The sequence below is a fragment of the Aspergillus aculeatinus genome (assembly GCF_003184765.1).
Source record: "Aspergillus aculeatinus CBS 121060 unplaced genomic scaffold BO66scaffold_3, whole genome shotgun sequence".
Taxonomy (NCBI): domain Eukaryota; kingdom Fungi; phylum Ascomycota; class Eurotiomycetes; order Eurotiales; family Aspergillaceae; genus Aspergillus; species Aspergillus aculeatinus.
The window spans coordinates 275,197-289,885 of NW_020291472.1; the positions used below are offsets into that span (position 1 = coordinate 275,197).

The 14,689-nt window shown below is 53.9% G+C and overlaps 5 protein-coding genes across 5 annotated transcripts; 3 read left to right on the top strand and 2 right to left on the bottom strand.

Annotated features, from left to right (window-relative positions):
- The first annotated feature begins 1,225 nt into the window (after positions 1 to 1,225).
- On the top strand, positions 1,226 to 3,099 carry BO66DRAFT_453612 (RNP domain protein). The gene has a single exon (XM_025652000.1). The coding sequence runs from the start codon at positions 1,597 to 1,599 to the stop codon at positions 2,758 to 2,760; it is 1,164 nt and encodes a 387-aa protein (XP_025508323.1). The 5' UTR covers positions 1,226 to 1,596; the 3' UTR covers positions 2,761 to 3,099.
- Positions 3,100 to 3,950, top strand: BO66DRAFT_108885 (uncharacterized protein). Its single transcript, XM_025641807.1, has one exon. The coding sequence runs from the start codon at positions 3,265 to 3,267 to the stop codon at positions 3,814 to 3,816; it is 552 nt and encodes a 183-aa protein (XP_025508324.1). The 5' UTR covers positions 3,100 to 3,264; the 3' UTR covers positions 3,817 to 3,950.
- Positions 3,951 to 4,248: 298 nt separating this feature from the next.
- Positions 4,249 to 6,675, bottom strand: BO66DRAFT_340217 (DNA-(apurinic or apyrimidinic site) lyase APN1). The gene is made up of 5 exons (XM_025644402.1): positions 5,882 to 6,675; positions 5,781 to 5,817; positions 5,610 to 5,729; positions 5,422 to 5,556; positions 4,249 to 5,348 (listed from the first exon to the last, which is right to left on the bottom strand). The coding sequence occupies exons 1-5, from the start codon at positions 6,387 to 6,389 to the stop codon at positions 4,436 to 4,438; spliced, it is 1,713 nt and encodes a 570-aa protein (XP_025508325.1). The 5' UTR covers positions 6,390 to 6,675; the 3' UTR covers positions 4,249 to 4,435.
- A 204-nt stretch (positions 6,676 to 6,879) lies between these two features.
- On the top strand, positions 6,880 to 11,088 carry BO66DRAFT_364718 (putative checkpoint protein kinase (SldA)). Its single transcript, XM_025645180.1, has 3 exons — positions 6,880 to 8,009; positions 8,109 to 8,553; positions 8,615 to 11,088. Exons 1-3 carry the CDS (start codon positions 7,020 to 7,022, stop codon positions 10,894 to 10,896), a joined length of 3,717 nt encoding a protein of 1,238 aa, XP_025508326.1. The 5' UTR covers positions 6,880 to 7,019; the 3' UTR covers positions 10,897 to 11,088.
- Positions 11,089 to 12,249: 1,161 nt separating this feature from the next.
- Positions 12,250 to 14,642, bottom strand: BO66DRAFT_108918 (uncharacterized protein). Its single transcript, XM_025641808.1, has one exon. It carries the CDS (start codon positions 14,335 to 14,337, stop codon positions 12,349 to 12,351), a length of 1,989 nt encoding a protein of 662 aa, XP_025508327.1. The 5' UTR covers positions 14,338 to 14,642; the 3' UTR covers positions 12,250 to 12,348.
- Positions 14,643 to 14,689: the final 47 nt, after the last annotated feature.

Below are 14,689 nucleotides of genomic sequence, written 5' to 3' on the forward strand. Positions count from 1 at the left end.
GGCCCTGAAAAAGGAATTTGTCCCAGAGTAGCGCTTTCGGTGAAGCTCGTTCGGGAACGGATAAATTGGGACCGCCTTCCAAGTCCTTTCCCACTCTTTCTGCCCCCCACCCTCATCGGTTCACCCATATGCTCAAGGAAGAAGTATGTGTGTGTACTCATCCATGATCCATACGAGACCCGACAACCACTTAACCACTTAACCACTTAATCTCCCTTCATCATCTTCATTCTCCCAGGAGGTGAGAGCGGGATAATTGGTCATCGTCATCAATGGTAGTTAACTAACCTACTCCGTAGCTTGCCGCCAAATAGACCGGATTATCAGAGCGGATAACCCATCCCTCCCTCTAGGCGTAAAGCCGATCAGAACAATTCCCGCCGGAGAAATCTACTCCATTTCCGGGGACTCTGATCATCCCGCATCTGCTAATTAGTCGAAAGCTCAACGAAGCCGATGGGGGTTCTTTTCTCCGTGCTAGTCAATTCAGTATGGTCTGCACTTGGAGTCTTACTCAAAGATAGTAACTTTAACTTAAGTATGAGTAGTACCTTAGTAGTCTGTGGTCGGCAACTGCATTTCCCAGTCAGGTTTAGGGTGGGGGTCAAGTTGCATCACATGGGTTCAATCACTTGAATCAATAATAATCGGTTGGGGGTTCAGGACCACCACCACCACGCAGTGTGTGGCTAGCCTGCGCTGAGTAAGAAGATCGGGGCCAGCCAAATCATTGACTCGCCCGCGGGGGTTCCTGAACTTCGATATCATGCAGCTCGCAGGACGGAGTATGCATGTAGTAGCATTCACCTCACTACCAGGCAATAAGCAGGTTGTTACTTAAAGGCACTAAGGCGGTAGCAGGTTGTCCCTCGTATAGCTCATCCTCGTATAGACCGGACTGACTTGGTTTCCAAAGAGGAAACTCCCCGCTGATACGTTACGTCGCTACGTATTCGAGTCATTCGTTGTCAAGCCTACATACCAGTGTTGAAGAGCGCTTTCTCTCTCGATGGAGGAGGCTAGGCTAGCTTGGACCAGAACAATCAGATTCAAGGATTCAGCAACGATGCGTTCGCTATCTGCATGCATCGGTAGCAGGTCACGTGTAGCCGCAGCCTCTGCGGCAGCAGGGTGCAATGGTCTGTTTGCACTTTACGGCAGGCTTTTGCATGCGCCAGCGCACTTTTTCTCTTGCCGGCTGTGTCTGTTACTTCAGGCATCTAGAACCATCTGCCAGCCCATCCACTCACACTACCCTCACTGACAACCAGATTTCCATACCATTCTCCTCTTCCTGATCACTGTCTCGCGATCCCAATCAAAACTGCAACTCCCAAGCAAGCGCTATTAGCGTCTATCATCAACTATATACCCAATCTTCCAGGCTGTGTGGTCTGGCTTGAGATACGGCATACGGCCCTTCGCCTTCCAGTCACACATCTTCCGCACCAGGATTCGGGACCTTTTTCAGGCGTGACGTCTGACGTATTGACTGCGACGTCAGTCAGGCCCTGAAGGTACGTGTCTGTTGCTAGTTGCTGAACAGCGCATCACACTATCCACCGTTTCTCCCTTGTACCGAACTCTCCGTTCATCATGTCCTTTCCGCCACCTCCAGGTCTTAGGCAAGCACCTTCGTCGCTCCCTGCGCGTCCACCACCACCAGCGAGCACTGCTTCGCCTGCCACCTACCAACAACCCGCATATCCGGCTGCGCCCTCGTATGCGCCGCCCGGTGCAAGCAGCGGGTATGGTAGTCACGGGCCGTCGCGACCGGGCTACGGCGCCGCCACTGCCTTCGCACCGCGCTCAGTAGCCTCAACTCAACCCTACCGTACCAGCAGTCCTGTGGTGTCCGCTCCACCTACCTCAACCAGCGGCTATGCAACACCAACCACGACCGGCTACGGTAATTACTACCCACCACCACCACAACAACAACCACAAGCATCGTACCAGAGCGCCCCGACCTACTACGGCGCCCCGGCCCAGTACAATGACGGCACCTCGTATGGCCCGTCTGTGCCACGGATTCAGAACCCCTTCCAGCCCGCCGCCGGAAGGGGCTACGGTGGCCGCAATGACTCCGGCATGGATCCGGAGACGGAAGCGCAGATTGCGCAATGGCAGAGCGCCTACGCGAATAAAGAGGAACTCCCGGCCCCCGGCAAGGTCCCTGGACGCCGAGATGCCAACCAGGGAATCGGGGCTGGGCCTGCATCCGGCGCGAACACGCCATCCGGCGCCGCCACCGGTGCCAACACGCCGGCGCCGATCGTGGGGGTGCCCGAGCCCGCGCCAAAGACAGTTGTCCGCTCCGGTGGTGGACAGAACTGGACCGACTCGACACTTTTGGAGTGGGATCCGGCGCACTTCCGCCTGTTCGTGGGAAACTTGGCGGGCGAGGTTACGGACGATTCCCTGCTGAAGGCGTTCGCCAAGTACACGTCGGTGCAGAAGGCGCGGGTGATCCGCGACAAGCGCACGCAGAAGAGCAAGGGCTACGGGTTTGTCAGCTTCAGCGACGGCGACGACTATTTCAAGGCGGCGCGAGAAATGCAAGGCAAGTACATCGGCTCGCATCCGGTTCTGCTCCGGCGGGCCACCACCGAGGTCCGGCCCGTGTCCAACAATAAGAATGGGAAGAAGCACGGGGGTGGAGGCGGCTCGGGTGGGGGCAGTGCTGGTGGGGGCAAGGTCAAGCATGATGGGGTCAAGAAGCATGGAAAGACCAAGGGCGGACTGAAGATTCTCGGATGATCGATGGGCTTGAGTGTACTTTGTACGCAGGCTCTCGATCAAGTAGGCAATCCGATGACGACTCATGCTACGACTGGGGTACATGATAGAAACCCGAAGCATCCTGTAATTTTCGGGTAGTTCAATTTGTACGCAATATACCCTTATCCTCATCCTCCATACGTCAACACACATGCTCAAAACATACTCGGTAATATATAAACAATCCCCCAAACCAGAACACCAAGGGTCGAAACCAGTCCACCCTTCCTAAGCTCTCGAAAGAAACCCAAGCAAAATCCATGGAAAAACCAATAACAATCCCTCTCACTCACTTAATAGACAGACACTTCCCACCTCAAGCCCCTCAAGCCATCCAGCTCATCCCTCCCCCGTCGTAGAGTCAACCATAATCCCATCATCCCATCATCCATTGCATCATATCATAAGTCATAACCACATTCAAACAACATAAACAACCAAGCCCCCAATCCAGCAGGTGCATAAATATACCACAGAAGATTCATGAACGACTCGACTCAACTCGACTCCAAAAACACCTTTTCCAGCGAGCGCGCGATAACATCAACCGAGAGAAAACCCCACCAACCGAAGTTGGTGAGAGGGGGGGGGGGGGGGAAAGAATCACCCACCCCCGCCTTCCTCCCCGCTCTCCTCATCGATGGGCCGTTTCGGGTGCGTAACGCGGTTCCTCATCGTGTGGATGCCGTAGCCCGCGATGGCGAGGATGATGAACAGGACGATGATGATCACCGCGATGGCGATGTTTTCTTGCATTGTTGCCCGTTGTTGGTGGAGTTGTGGTTGGGTTTGGTGGGGGTTGTGTTGGATGGTGAGCTCTGGGGAGCTGAGGTTCCAAGTTGTTGTGGATGGGGGTGGTTAATTGGGGTTGCGGTTGCAATGTCTCATGGGATCGGTGGACGTAGATCCGATGTGTGTGTAGGTAGGTGTTTCTCGATCTGTGCGCACGATCTGTGGGGGGACGGATCTAGATTTGGGTTCCTCAGGAATGTATGTATGTGGATGGGGTGTCAAATTATCCGGGAGATATATTGATGGTATGTATGTATGGGTTTGGGATTCCAAGGGAGGAGAGGAAGATGGAGAAAGTAGAATGGGGGAGGGCTGGCATGCCTGTGGGACAACTTATAAGTTAAGGTTGTCCACACACAGCAGCCAGCCAGCCAGCCTTGAGTGACCATTGAGTGATCATGGATGGAGTCAATCAGTGCCTGGGCAAGTAAGTGTTCCCCAGCCATGCTGTTTTTACTGCCTGGCCTTGTTTATTGCGGGTGGCTGGGGAAATGCGGTGATGCGGTGATACTAAGTTGCTGCGTTGCCGGCGCTAAGGCTCGAGTTGGTCAAGCCTTGAGGTCGGTGGTTGATGCTATTTCGGGCAATCAGCTTTGGCAGCCTGGAGTGGAAAGTTAGCTCCAAGTTGATTGTTTATTCTGGATAGGCTATAAATCTTCGTCCGGTTGTTGATCGGGGATGTTGGGCTATAATGTACGGAGTACTGTACATCTAGGTACTGTATACAATACCCAGGTTGTCTGCAGTGGAAACACACACAATGAGGTATGAGCCCGCACAGTTTGTAGGGCTGTTGTCCACTCGGACAAACTGATAACTACTTCCATAGTACCTCATTTGAGGTCGAACAACGCATTCAAATCTAGTCCTCCGAATGAGATTGACATCCTTCATCATCATCGCTCTCCTCATCCGTCTTCGTCTTCACTGTCTTCCCCTTCTTCTTCCCCGCCCCATTCATCATCTCCATCAGCGTCTTCTGTCCCTTCTTCGCGCCCGATCCCTTGGCTGCCTTCTTCTCGTCCGCCTCCAGCTTCCGCATATACTGCTCCATGTGCTTCTCCCGCATCTCCTTTCCCTCGTCCGCCAATCTCGCTTCCAGAGCTCGGAACTCCTCTCCCTCCGGATCCATGCCGATCAGAGACTCGAGAAGCGCAATCTCCTTCGCCCAGACACTGGGATCGGCCACCAGCTTCCCCGCAGCACCGGCTGGTTTCTTCGGGGCCTTCTTCTTGCCCTTCGCCTGCCCAGCCTCCCCATCCTCCCCGCCCTCATCCTTCGTTGCGGTTTTGGCTTCTGGCCGGTCGATCGGCGTCTCCAGGATCATGGGCACCCCCTCAAATCGCTTCTCATTCATAACATTGTGAAATGCACGTAGGCCCAGGAATCCCGTCCCAATGTTCGCGTGCAGATCCCGTTTACTACCGCGGGGCGCTTTCGAGTCGTTAAGGTGGAGGGCCCGGAGATGTTGGATGCCGATCAAGTCCTCGAATTCCTGCATGAAGGCCGCGAAGCCGGTGGGGCTGACAAGGTCGTAGCCCGCCGCGAAACTGTGACAAGTGTCGACGCAGATGCCAATTCGCGGGTGCAAGTCAGCAGGGATCTGGGCGAGCAGATCCTTGAACTCGGAAAGGGAGCCACCGATCGTGCTGCCGTGGCCACACATGGTTTCGAGGACCGGGATCACGGTCGTGGTGGCGCGGAGGGCGGAGGTGAGAGCGGAGGCTAGTCGGGTGATAGCACTGGCGTGTGGGGTAGAGTTGGCAGAGCCGGGACTGTTCGCACATCATCAGTATTCGTGCTGTAGAGGTCATGTGTGCAGGGGGTACGCAGAGCTGGCTGGCTTACTGGAAGTTGTATAGTTGGATGCCCAGAGCTTCGCACCGACGGAGATCGTCGAGGAAGGAGTCGTAGGCTTGCTTGGCTTTGGCTTTGTCTTCTTGGGCCAGGTTCACAAGATAAGAGCCGTGCGGAAGGATGTGTCTGGGTTTGAGGTAAGTTGGGGGCAGATGACAAATTGGCGTAGGGGAGCTCACTTTGCTGCATCATACTTGTGCTCTTTACACATGGCACGAAATTGATCTCGATGGTCATCCTGAAGGGGTGGATTGTCCCATTTCCTTTGCGACTTGAGGAAGAGAGCAAATGCGTTTCCTCTGACGTTTCGTTAGTCGATGGCCACCAGAAGGAGACTCTATGGGACTCACCCTATGTGCATGCTGTTGTTCACCGAGTTGAAAACGCCTGTACCGATTATTAGTACCAGGATTACAATTCATAAGATAAACTGGAAGCCAAGTCGACGCACCTTTGGCTGCGCTGACATGCGCGCCAACAAGCATGCGCAATCCCTGGGTCCGAGCTCTCAAGGGCACCATCTCGGCTTCTTTGGTTTTCTGCTGCCTGGAGACCTTGACCGTTTTCGATACCTTCTCCTCAGCCTCTTCCTCCTTCACTGAATTGACGTTATCTTCTGTTGGTGCCTTCACAGTGACCGTTGTTTCAATCTCTTCCTCCACTTCCTTCTTAACTGCGACGGCGGCGGCGGAGGCGGCTGCCTTGCCTTGACGAGCTTTGTTGTTTCTCGAAGTCCCTGGACTCGCAGTCTTGACCTCACTGCCAATTTCCAAGTTTAACGGAATCGTAGACAGTGAAACAGCAGAAGCTCCAGCTGATTTAACGCGCTTCGACCGACGAAGTGGGGAGGTTGGTTCGCGATCTTCGCCGATAAGCTTGCGTTTTTGGTCTTCCGGAGAGCGCGGTGGCGAGACGGCGACAGCGCTGGATGCTGCTTTGCGAGTACCGCGAAGAGGCATCGTACCTTTGTCTGTCAACAGCGAGTGGGACTCAACAATTATTGGATGATATTCGAAAATCAAGTAGTCCGATGATTAGACGGTGGGTCGGCCAAAACGGTCAAAAATTGGCGGTTTGGCGATCTGGAGACGCGGAGCGGAGCGGACTTTGCAGGGTCGAGGCCTTGCGTTACTCCCTTGGAGGCAGCCTGTGGTTCTGTCAACGGAATACCACCATGATGTCAAGGGAAAAGTCTTGACCACCTCCACATAGCTACAGATGATTGATACTTCTACATCATCTCAGAACCTTGCAAGGCAGTTACCTACCGATACGTACACAGTAGATGGAGGGCAACCAGCTGGTGGCAGCTTCAATTTTACCTTTCTAGGACTAGCGTACATGTGACCGGTTGTCAGGGCAACCAAATACAGACTAGCGGCTGTTTATCGATAAACTCGATTTGCGTCAACTTCTTCCTGCTTTTGGCTCCCTTGCAGCCTGAACCGTGTCGACCATCGCCCTCCATCGCCCTCCATCCACCAGCAAATCGCCGACAACAACTATAATCACGACCCAGATACCGCGGAAACAACCCTTTCAGTACACATTCGAAGTGGGCGATCCTTATCTCGCTCTCCATCGCCGCCATGGCGGCCTCAAACGACTTGATCGACTTCGATATCATCGAAAACCAGAAGGAGAACATTCAATCGCTACCAGGGGGACGATCTGCTCGAGAGCTAGCCCGAATCTTCAGTCCCCGAGAAACGACGGACAAGCTCGCCGTCCCATCGCCAAATGAGACCAAAAGCGTCAACGATGCTATCAGACAAGAATATGAGGCGGAGCTGCAAGCCATTGACGAATCTGATGACCCCCTCGATGTTTACGACCGATATGTGAAATGGACACTCAACGCCTACCCCTCCGCCCAGGCCACACCGGAATCCGGGCTTCTTCCTCTCCTCGAACGCGCCGTGAAACACTTTCTCTCCTCCGCACACTACAAAAACGACCCCCGCTACCTGCGGCTATGGCTGCAATACATCAGACTTTTCTCCGACTCGCCACGGGAGACATTTGCTTTCTTGGCCCGTCATCGTATTGGTGAGAGCCTCGCGTTGTTCTACGAGGAGTTTGCGGCCTGGCTGGAGGGTGCGGGGAGATGGACACAGGCAGACGAGGTGTATCACCTCGGTATCGAGCGCGAGGCTCGGCCAGCAGAACGCCTGGCTCGCAAATACCGCGAGTTCCAGTATCGTTACGAACAACGGACGCAGGACAGTGGTCCCTCGTCCCCGGCCTTGCCCGCCGTCCGCCCAGCCTTGGCGGCCAAGGTTAACCCTTTCGCGTCGGCTGCCCCCGCCTCGCCCGATGCCCAGGCCGAGCGCCCGGCCCCCGCCCGCAGCGCCGCCCCGAAGACGAAATCCGGCAAGCCGAAGATGGCGATCTTCTCCGACGCCGACGCAGCAAGCCAGCCGGCGGTCAGCGGACCGGCGCAAGGCTGGGACAGCATCGGATCACTGCAGGACCGACGCAAGGAAAATAAGGTGGAAGCGAAGCCCTGGGCGGGAGAAACCTTGAAGGCCGGAAAGAAGCCCGTGCCGAAGGAGAAGATGACGATCTTCCGGGATGAGGTATGTGCATTTCCCGATTCTCTCTGACTTCCAGATATTTACGATCGCAGGACTAATTGGTGGCATGAACCCGGGTTGGTTTACGATTAATGTATTCAGTCAAAATCCAAAATTCAAGTCAAACAAGATATTCCAGATGTCGTGCCAGAGCACCGCGTAAGGGAAGCGATCAATCCACGTACCGGACGCCGGGAACGCGTTTTCGTCAACCTCGATGCTGTATACCCGGACTATAAGAATCCGAACCATGAAGTTAGCTTTGAGGAACTCAGAGCGATGAGGCGGGGGTGGTTGAAGAAGGACTGGCGGGTGCCCAAGGTGCCTCTCAGAGAGATTCCCGGCAATTCGAATGCCGAAATGCCCTCCGAGAATCCCCTCGAACATGGCATAGAGAACGTACTACCGGATCAATTCAGGCAGAAACTGACCGTGAAGGACAGAGACACTCATGCGCAGGAGCACGCTGAGGCAAATGCTGTCCAGGAAAACAAGACCAAGGCACGAAAAATGAAAATGCGCGAGGTCAAGCAAGAAACTCAGACAAGTAAGCGTGTTTCCTCGAGCCTGCTGATGATTTGACGCTCAGAGACCCTAACAACCCATAGTCAAAATGAAGTTTGATTCTCCTACTGGAGGCAGCAAAGTTCGTCGGAAAAGCACTGCTGAGCCCACCATGACAATGCACACACGGGCTGCAACAGACGAGATTTATAGTATATTCAACCAACCACTGAAGGCGGAGACAGATCAAGCGGCCGAGAGTGATTTCGATGATGATGACTACACAAGCGCCGGGGAGAGCACTGTGACGGGGCATATCTCCGCTGCATCTAGCGATTTCGGCGACGATGAGACGACGACCTTCCACAAGTCATTTGACGATGATGGGTTCGAGGATAACACACGGGCGGAAAGTGTTATCGATGGTGAATGGACGCAGTTCTCTGCTTGCGACGTCCCCGACGCCCACACGTCTCATTCACTCGTTGACGAACACCCCTCCTATGACAATAGAGAGAACGAGATTTTTGATGAGAATGCTGGTATCGAGCAGCCTGAGAGGCAACGATTTGTCCCAGAGATGCCCGAAGATTATGTTGCTCCCTACGGCACCTATCGGGATCCTGCGATGGTAGCTCAGAACCGCTTGCCTTTCATGACGCCGATCGTTGAGCAGACAGAATACTCTATTTCAATGACAGCAGCGAGGGCCCAGATGTATAACGCAAAGACACCCTCCAAACCGCAGATGGGGAACCTCTTGTCAAGTCCGCTACTTGGTACCACCACCCCCCACCACGAGGACCACTTCGCCGATATTCCCGAGGATGTGACCATCTGTCCAAATGTGGATGAAGTGCGATCTAGCATGAGACTCACGCCTCTGAGTGAGAGCAGTCGACAGGAGCCGGTTATCAAGCAGCTGCAATGCAGTCCCACGAACAAAGACATTCGTAACACCATTCTTCATTCCTTGCAGCCGCCTTTGGCCTCCTACTCAGGCTATCACAACCACCCACAAATGATGACCCACTACGGCTCCGAAGTCCAGAGATTCTTTAAAGCGACTAGCAAGCGTGGGAAGAGCGGGGACGAAGCGGCGTTTGACTTGCCCATCCTCGAACTACCAGGTGCTGACCGAAGTTATATCATTCGACGAGAACTTGGTGCCGGAGCTTATGCCCCCGTCTACTTCGCCGAGAGCATCGAAGGCCTACCGTCTGACTCAGAGAGCGAATCGACAGGCAATTCGAGCAGAGATTCCCGCAGCAGAACCGTTTCAAGCTACAACGCCCCGCGCCATGGATTCGAAGCCATCAAATTGGAGGTTGGCCCACCGAGTGAATGGGAATTCTACATGATTCGCGTGGCACATGACCGCTTGACCCGGAACCCCGAGCTCTCTCGCGCCACCGACAGTATAATCCGGGCTCATGAGCTTCATGTCTACCGGAACGAGAGTATCTTGGTGGAAGACTACCGTGGTCAGGGCACGATTTTGGACCTGGTCAATCTCATCCGCAGCGAACCAATTTCGCCAACCACCAACAGTGAGGGTGGAATGGACGAGGTGCTGGCCATGTTTTTCACCGTCGAGCTATTCCGCACCGTTGAAGCTCTGCATGCAAGTGGGATCATCCACGGCGACATCAAAGCCGACAACTGTCTTGTTCGCCTCGACGACAAGCCTGCCCTGCCTCCCTCCCTGATCGACCTGGACAACGACTACGCCGACCCGCGCGAGGTGCACTATTCCCCGCGGGGCCACCACGGCTGGTGCAACAAGGGCCTCTCGCTGATCGACTTCGGCCGCGGCATCGACATGCACGCCTTCTCCCCGGCCGTCCAATTCCTCGCCGACTGGGAGATCAAGAGCCACGAGTGCAACGAGATCCGCGAATCGCGGCCCTGGACCCACCAGATCGACCTCTACGGCCTGGCCGGCACCATCCACGTCATGCTGTTCGGCAAGTACATCGAGTCGATGCCCGTCCGCCGCAGCGAGGGTTTTTCGGCGGGTGGTACTGACTCGGACCGGCCCGATTCGGCCACCACCCGCACCTACCGCATCCGCGAATCCCTGAAGAGATACTGGGAGCGCGACATCTGGACCGACGTCTTCGACCTCCTGCTCAACCCCGGCGCCGAGCGCTGGGCCCAGGTCGAGCGCGCCAACCGGAACCCCACCGCTGCCGCCGGCTTCGCGGAAGACGGGACCAGTCCTGGCCCTGCACCGATCCTCCCCGTGACCCACTCAATGAAACTGGTGCGGGAGCGCATGGAGGCCTGGCTGCTGGGCAACGCCGAGAAGAAGGGCCTCGGCTTGCAGCTCCGCAAGCTGGAGGCGATCTTCGCCGAGCGCAAGAAGAGATTGGAGAAGGTCTAGTGTCTACCTTCCTGCGGTTCTGCTCTATTCTTTCTTTGGTTGTGGATGTCGCATGATCTGAACAGTTTATACCCCCCCCTTTTTCAATGCTTTTGGGATTTGCAGCGTTGGCGTTCTGAGGTGGGATTGTGTTTTCTCGGTTCGATTGCCTTTTTCTATTCTGGTACTACTAAGGTTTTGTTCCTTGTCTGTGGGATAGTGCTACACTTCTCGATAATTCTTACAAATGTTACCATCCTCAGCAGTATTCTACGTATTCGAGCCCCCAGATATATTTGAGTAAATGAATTGAGAAAAGTAGAATAGTTAGGCGTATCCTTCGCAGGAAAAACAGCCATAACTCAATCTGAAATGCAGATAATCTCTAGAGATAGATAGAAAAGAAAAAGGTGGACATTCAAAAGAACCAGACAGACAATCTTCAGCTTGACACTCGAAAAGAGAAACAAGACGAAGAAGGAGACTGGGACTTTCGCTGTCGCACACACGAGATAGAAAAGAAATAGAGACGGGAAAAAAAACGCTAGAACAACAGATAATGGAGGCCATCTTCGCTTGCTTTGCTTTCCATGTACTGTACTATGTAAAGACACAAATCATCCCAAGCAGGAAGAGTCGAATTTGATGCAGCATTGATCGTTTCATCTATCGCAACACAAAATAATCATTTCAGTCAATAGCGCGTCTCTCCGTTCCAATCGTCGTCGTGCATTTCCTGTGAATACACGCGGTTTCGTTGTCATGGCAAAAAAAAAGTAGATAGGTCAGATCGCACAGCAAGTCGATGGTCGGTGAGTGAATCGGCGGGGTTGGTGGTGATGAGATAATACTGGAAAATGATATGGAAAAAAAAGTAGGAAATGGTCAAAGAATGAACCGCAAGGGAGCTGTTAGCTGATCGTAGCTGGTAAGCTGCCCTACTTGGCAGTTGGAATTGGTAATGAGTAGATTTTTCAGGGAATGAAGGTGGTTAGGTAGGTTGAGATTGCGGGGACAAGAAGGAAAAGAACGAGTGTGTTTGACCGTCAACAGCGTTGAAGAGAGACCTGCATGGTGGCATGAAGCTGGATGCCAATGAAGCTGTCGGAGCTCTCGGTGGATGTGCAATGCTGTAATATTCAAAGAGGTAAGTCCAAATAGGAAAACAACGATCGATTTCTGTCGGTTGGATTCGTTTTAGCCAATTAGGCTGGTACACCATAGTCCTCGGTCCTGAGCATGACAGATTGGTGGATGCCGCTGGAACAACGCACATGGATGCACTTGAGTTGATATTGTTTTTCGGTTTTCATATTTTGCCAGTGTTGAAGAACTTTCAACATGCAGAACTCTAGGAGTTCAAGGTTAGGTCATAAGATTCGTCAATGCCGTTTCTGTCATTATTCTTTGATCCAAAGCGATCAAGTTCGCAACAAGTCGTCGAGGTCATTAGTGAGGCAACGGACGCCAGCATCACCGCCTTGAATAGGGCATATTGAGGATTTGCCTGCGAATTCGTTCCGCATCCGATATACCTTCTTCCGTCGGGTCAAATGGGAGTGGGTTGGTGATCTCTGGTTCCTTAAGTGGGGTGCCAGAAACGCTCGGTCTGAACTGCGGGAGCAATCCACTTGCGAACGGGTCGGAGAGGGACGGTGCATGTCGGACGAACCGAGGCGAGGGTTCGGGCCGTTTGGCGGCCTCAACCTTGAAAGGTGAGCCCAAGCGCTTGATACTGTCTCCAACCAAATTAAGAAGTGGATTGGCAGGCTTCTCCACGAGGCTATCCTCATTGCGAGATGTTGACGACGGGGGAGAAAATAGCTGATCAATGCCCCTAGGGTTCACCGCACTCATTGTCGCTCCACGGTTACGGATCCGGATCCGACGTTGGTCCATGTCGTTCAGCTTTCCTTGGCGGACAAGCTCCTCTAACTGGTTCCGTGTATCTTGTTCTACAGGAGTTTCTGCGGCAGGCGCATTGCTGGCGATAGTGGCGTCGTGCTCAGCAGCGGGGAACACAGGTGGGGAGCGTAGCCGGGAACCCGTGACGTGGATCGTATCCCTTCGATTCCTGGGCGTATGGCGCTGGAATCGTTTTCTTGAGCTATGGGGACCCCATGTATTGTATGTAAATGGGGACCCGAGCCGAGGTATGCTCTCCTGCTTATTTACGTTCGCATGGGTTCGCGCAAGTGGTTCTATGAAAGCTAGCTGCGCAACCCCTGATATGGGGGTGTTGAACCACTCATAATTCTCCTCCGGCAAAGAGGAATTTTCCGCCGTGAGTTGAGCGAGTGGTCCATGGACTGAGCTGGCCACAAGTGACACGCCCAGGTCGCGTGTTGCATACGCTGTTGAACTGTTGCTGTAGCCGTCAGCCTGAGAGGCTTCTTGTGAGGCCCGTGTGAACAAATCGTAGAATGGTGTCGGGCTCTTGGACTGCATCATCCGCTGATAATGTGGCGCGATACAGAACTTCTTTCGGCACAGGAGCTTGAGCCTTCGCCGGGTTGACGCCTCCGACTTGGGCCAGAGTGGTCTTGCGGCATCGGTTTTAGGGGTCGGAGTTTTGTCTCCGCCAGAACGTGACTGAAGTACGGCGAACGGAAATTGCTTGTCCAGTCTAAAGCGTCGTTTCTCCCAGGCCCGCTTTGCGTCGCGTGCAACTCGATGAGTGACACCTAGGGGCGGAATACTGCCGGGGGTCATTTTGAAGGGAGTGATTGTAGGATCCTGAAGATACAACTGATAAGTATTCCAGAGATGATTATCCATATCGATTGTCCAGCGCTCCTTTGCTGGGAAAGCCCGGGGTTTGTTCTTGAGAGCAGCACGCATCGATGGCGTCTCGGTAACATGCTTGGGGGGTAGTTCGAGATGGAAAAATGGATCGTACGAATCGCTTTCCATGCTCGTACAGCTTCCACCCGCCGAGCGTCGCGACCCGAATGTTTCGATAGATGAGACGGAAGAATCCGATGCTTGCGAGCAGGCGGATCCAGGTCGCTGAATGCTTTCTCCAAGAGTACGAGCATCTTCGGAAGACCAGCGCTCGGCGGATTGATTGTCAAGATCCGGGCGGATCTGAGCTGGAGGGGTCTTAAGGGCTACTCTGTCCCGAGGGGGCGCTAGAAAGCGGTCATCCCGCGACGGAATTGTCGGGCCTCCATTGACTACAAAAGCATCATGGGGCGTGGGAAATTCGATAGAGGGGAGGGGGATATCGGAGGGGTTTGGATAAGCCGTGCTGAGGTCATACTCGGCTTGCGCAAAGACGTTGGTTCCGGAGCGAACACGAGATCGGCGAAGGCGACAGCTGGAATGACGAGGCGGCGGCGGCGGCGGGACATCTAGGTGCGCTGGGATGCGCTCGGGTGTCCTCGGCTCCCCTATGCTGGTGGACGGGAAAGTGAAATTCTTGGGCAGCGTGCGCGAAAGGCCCAGCTGTCGAGACTCCATGGTAGACAGATGACAGTCTCGTACAGTGGTAGTTGGTGACAGGCTTGATCGCGACGACGTGATCCGAAGAATCAATACGTACTCTTAACAATGACACTTTCTCTGACACTATAACATGTCGCTCGTCTGCGGAAATGTTATGCGCAGGAAACGAGATATCCTCAGCAGGAGTCAAAGCGCTAACCGGGAGATTATAGATGGCGCGCAGTGTACGCGATCCCAATTGATCGCGCGGGAACTCAATCGTGGTCGATAATACTGCGTGAGCCGGACAGCCAGGTTCTGACGGTATCCAAAATGAAGGATAGAGCAAAGAAAATCGTTCTAGCTAGTAGTTGGACGTCTTGAGTCA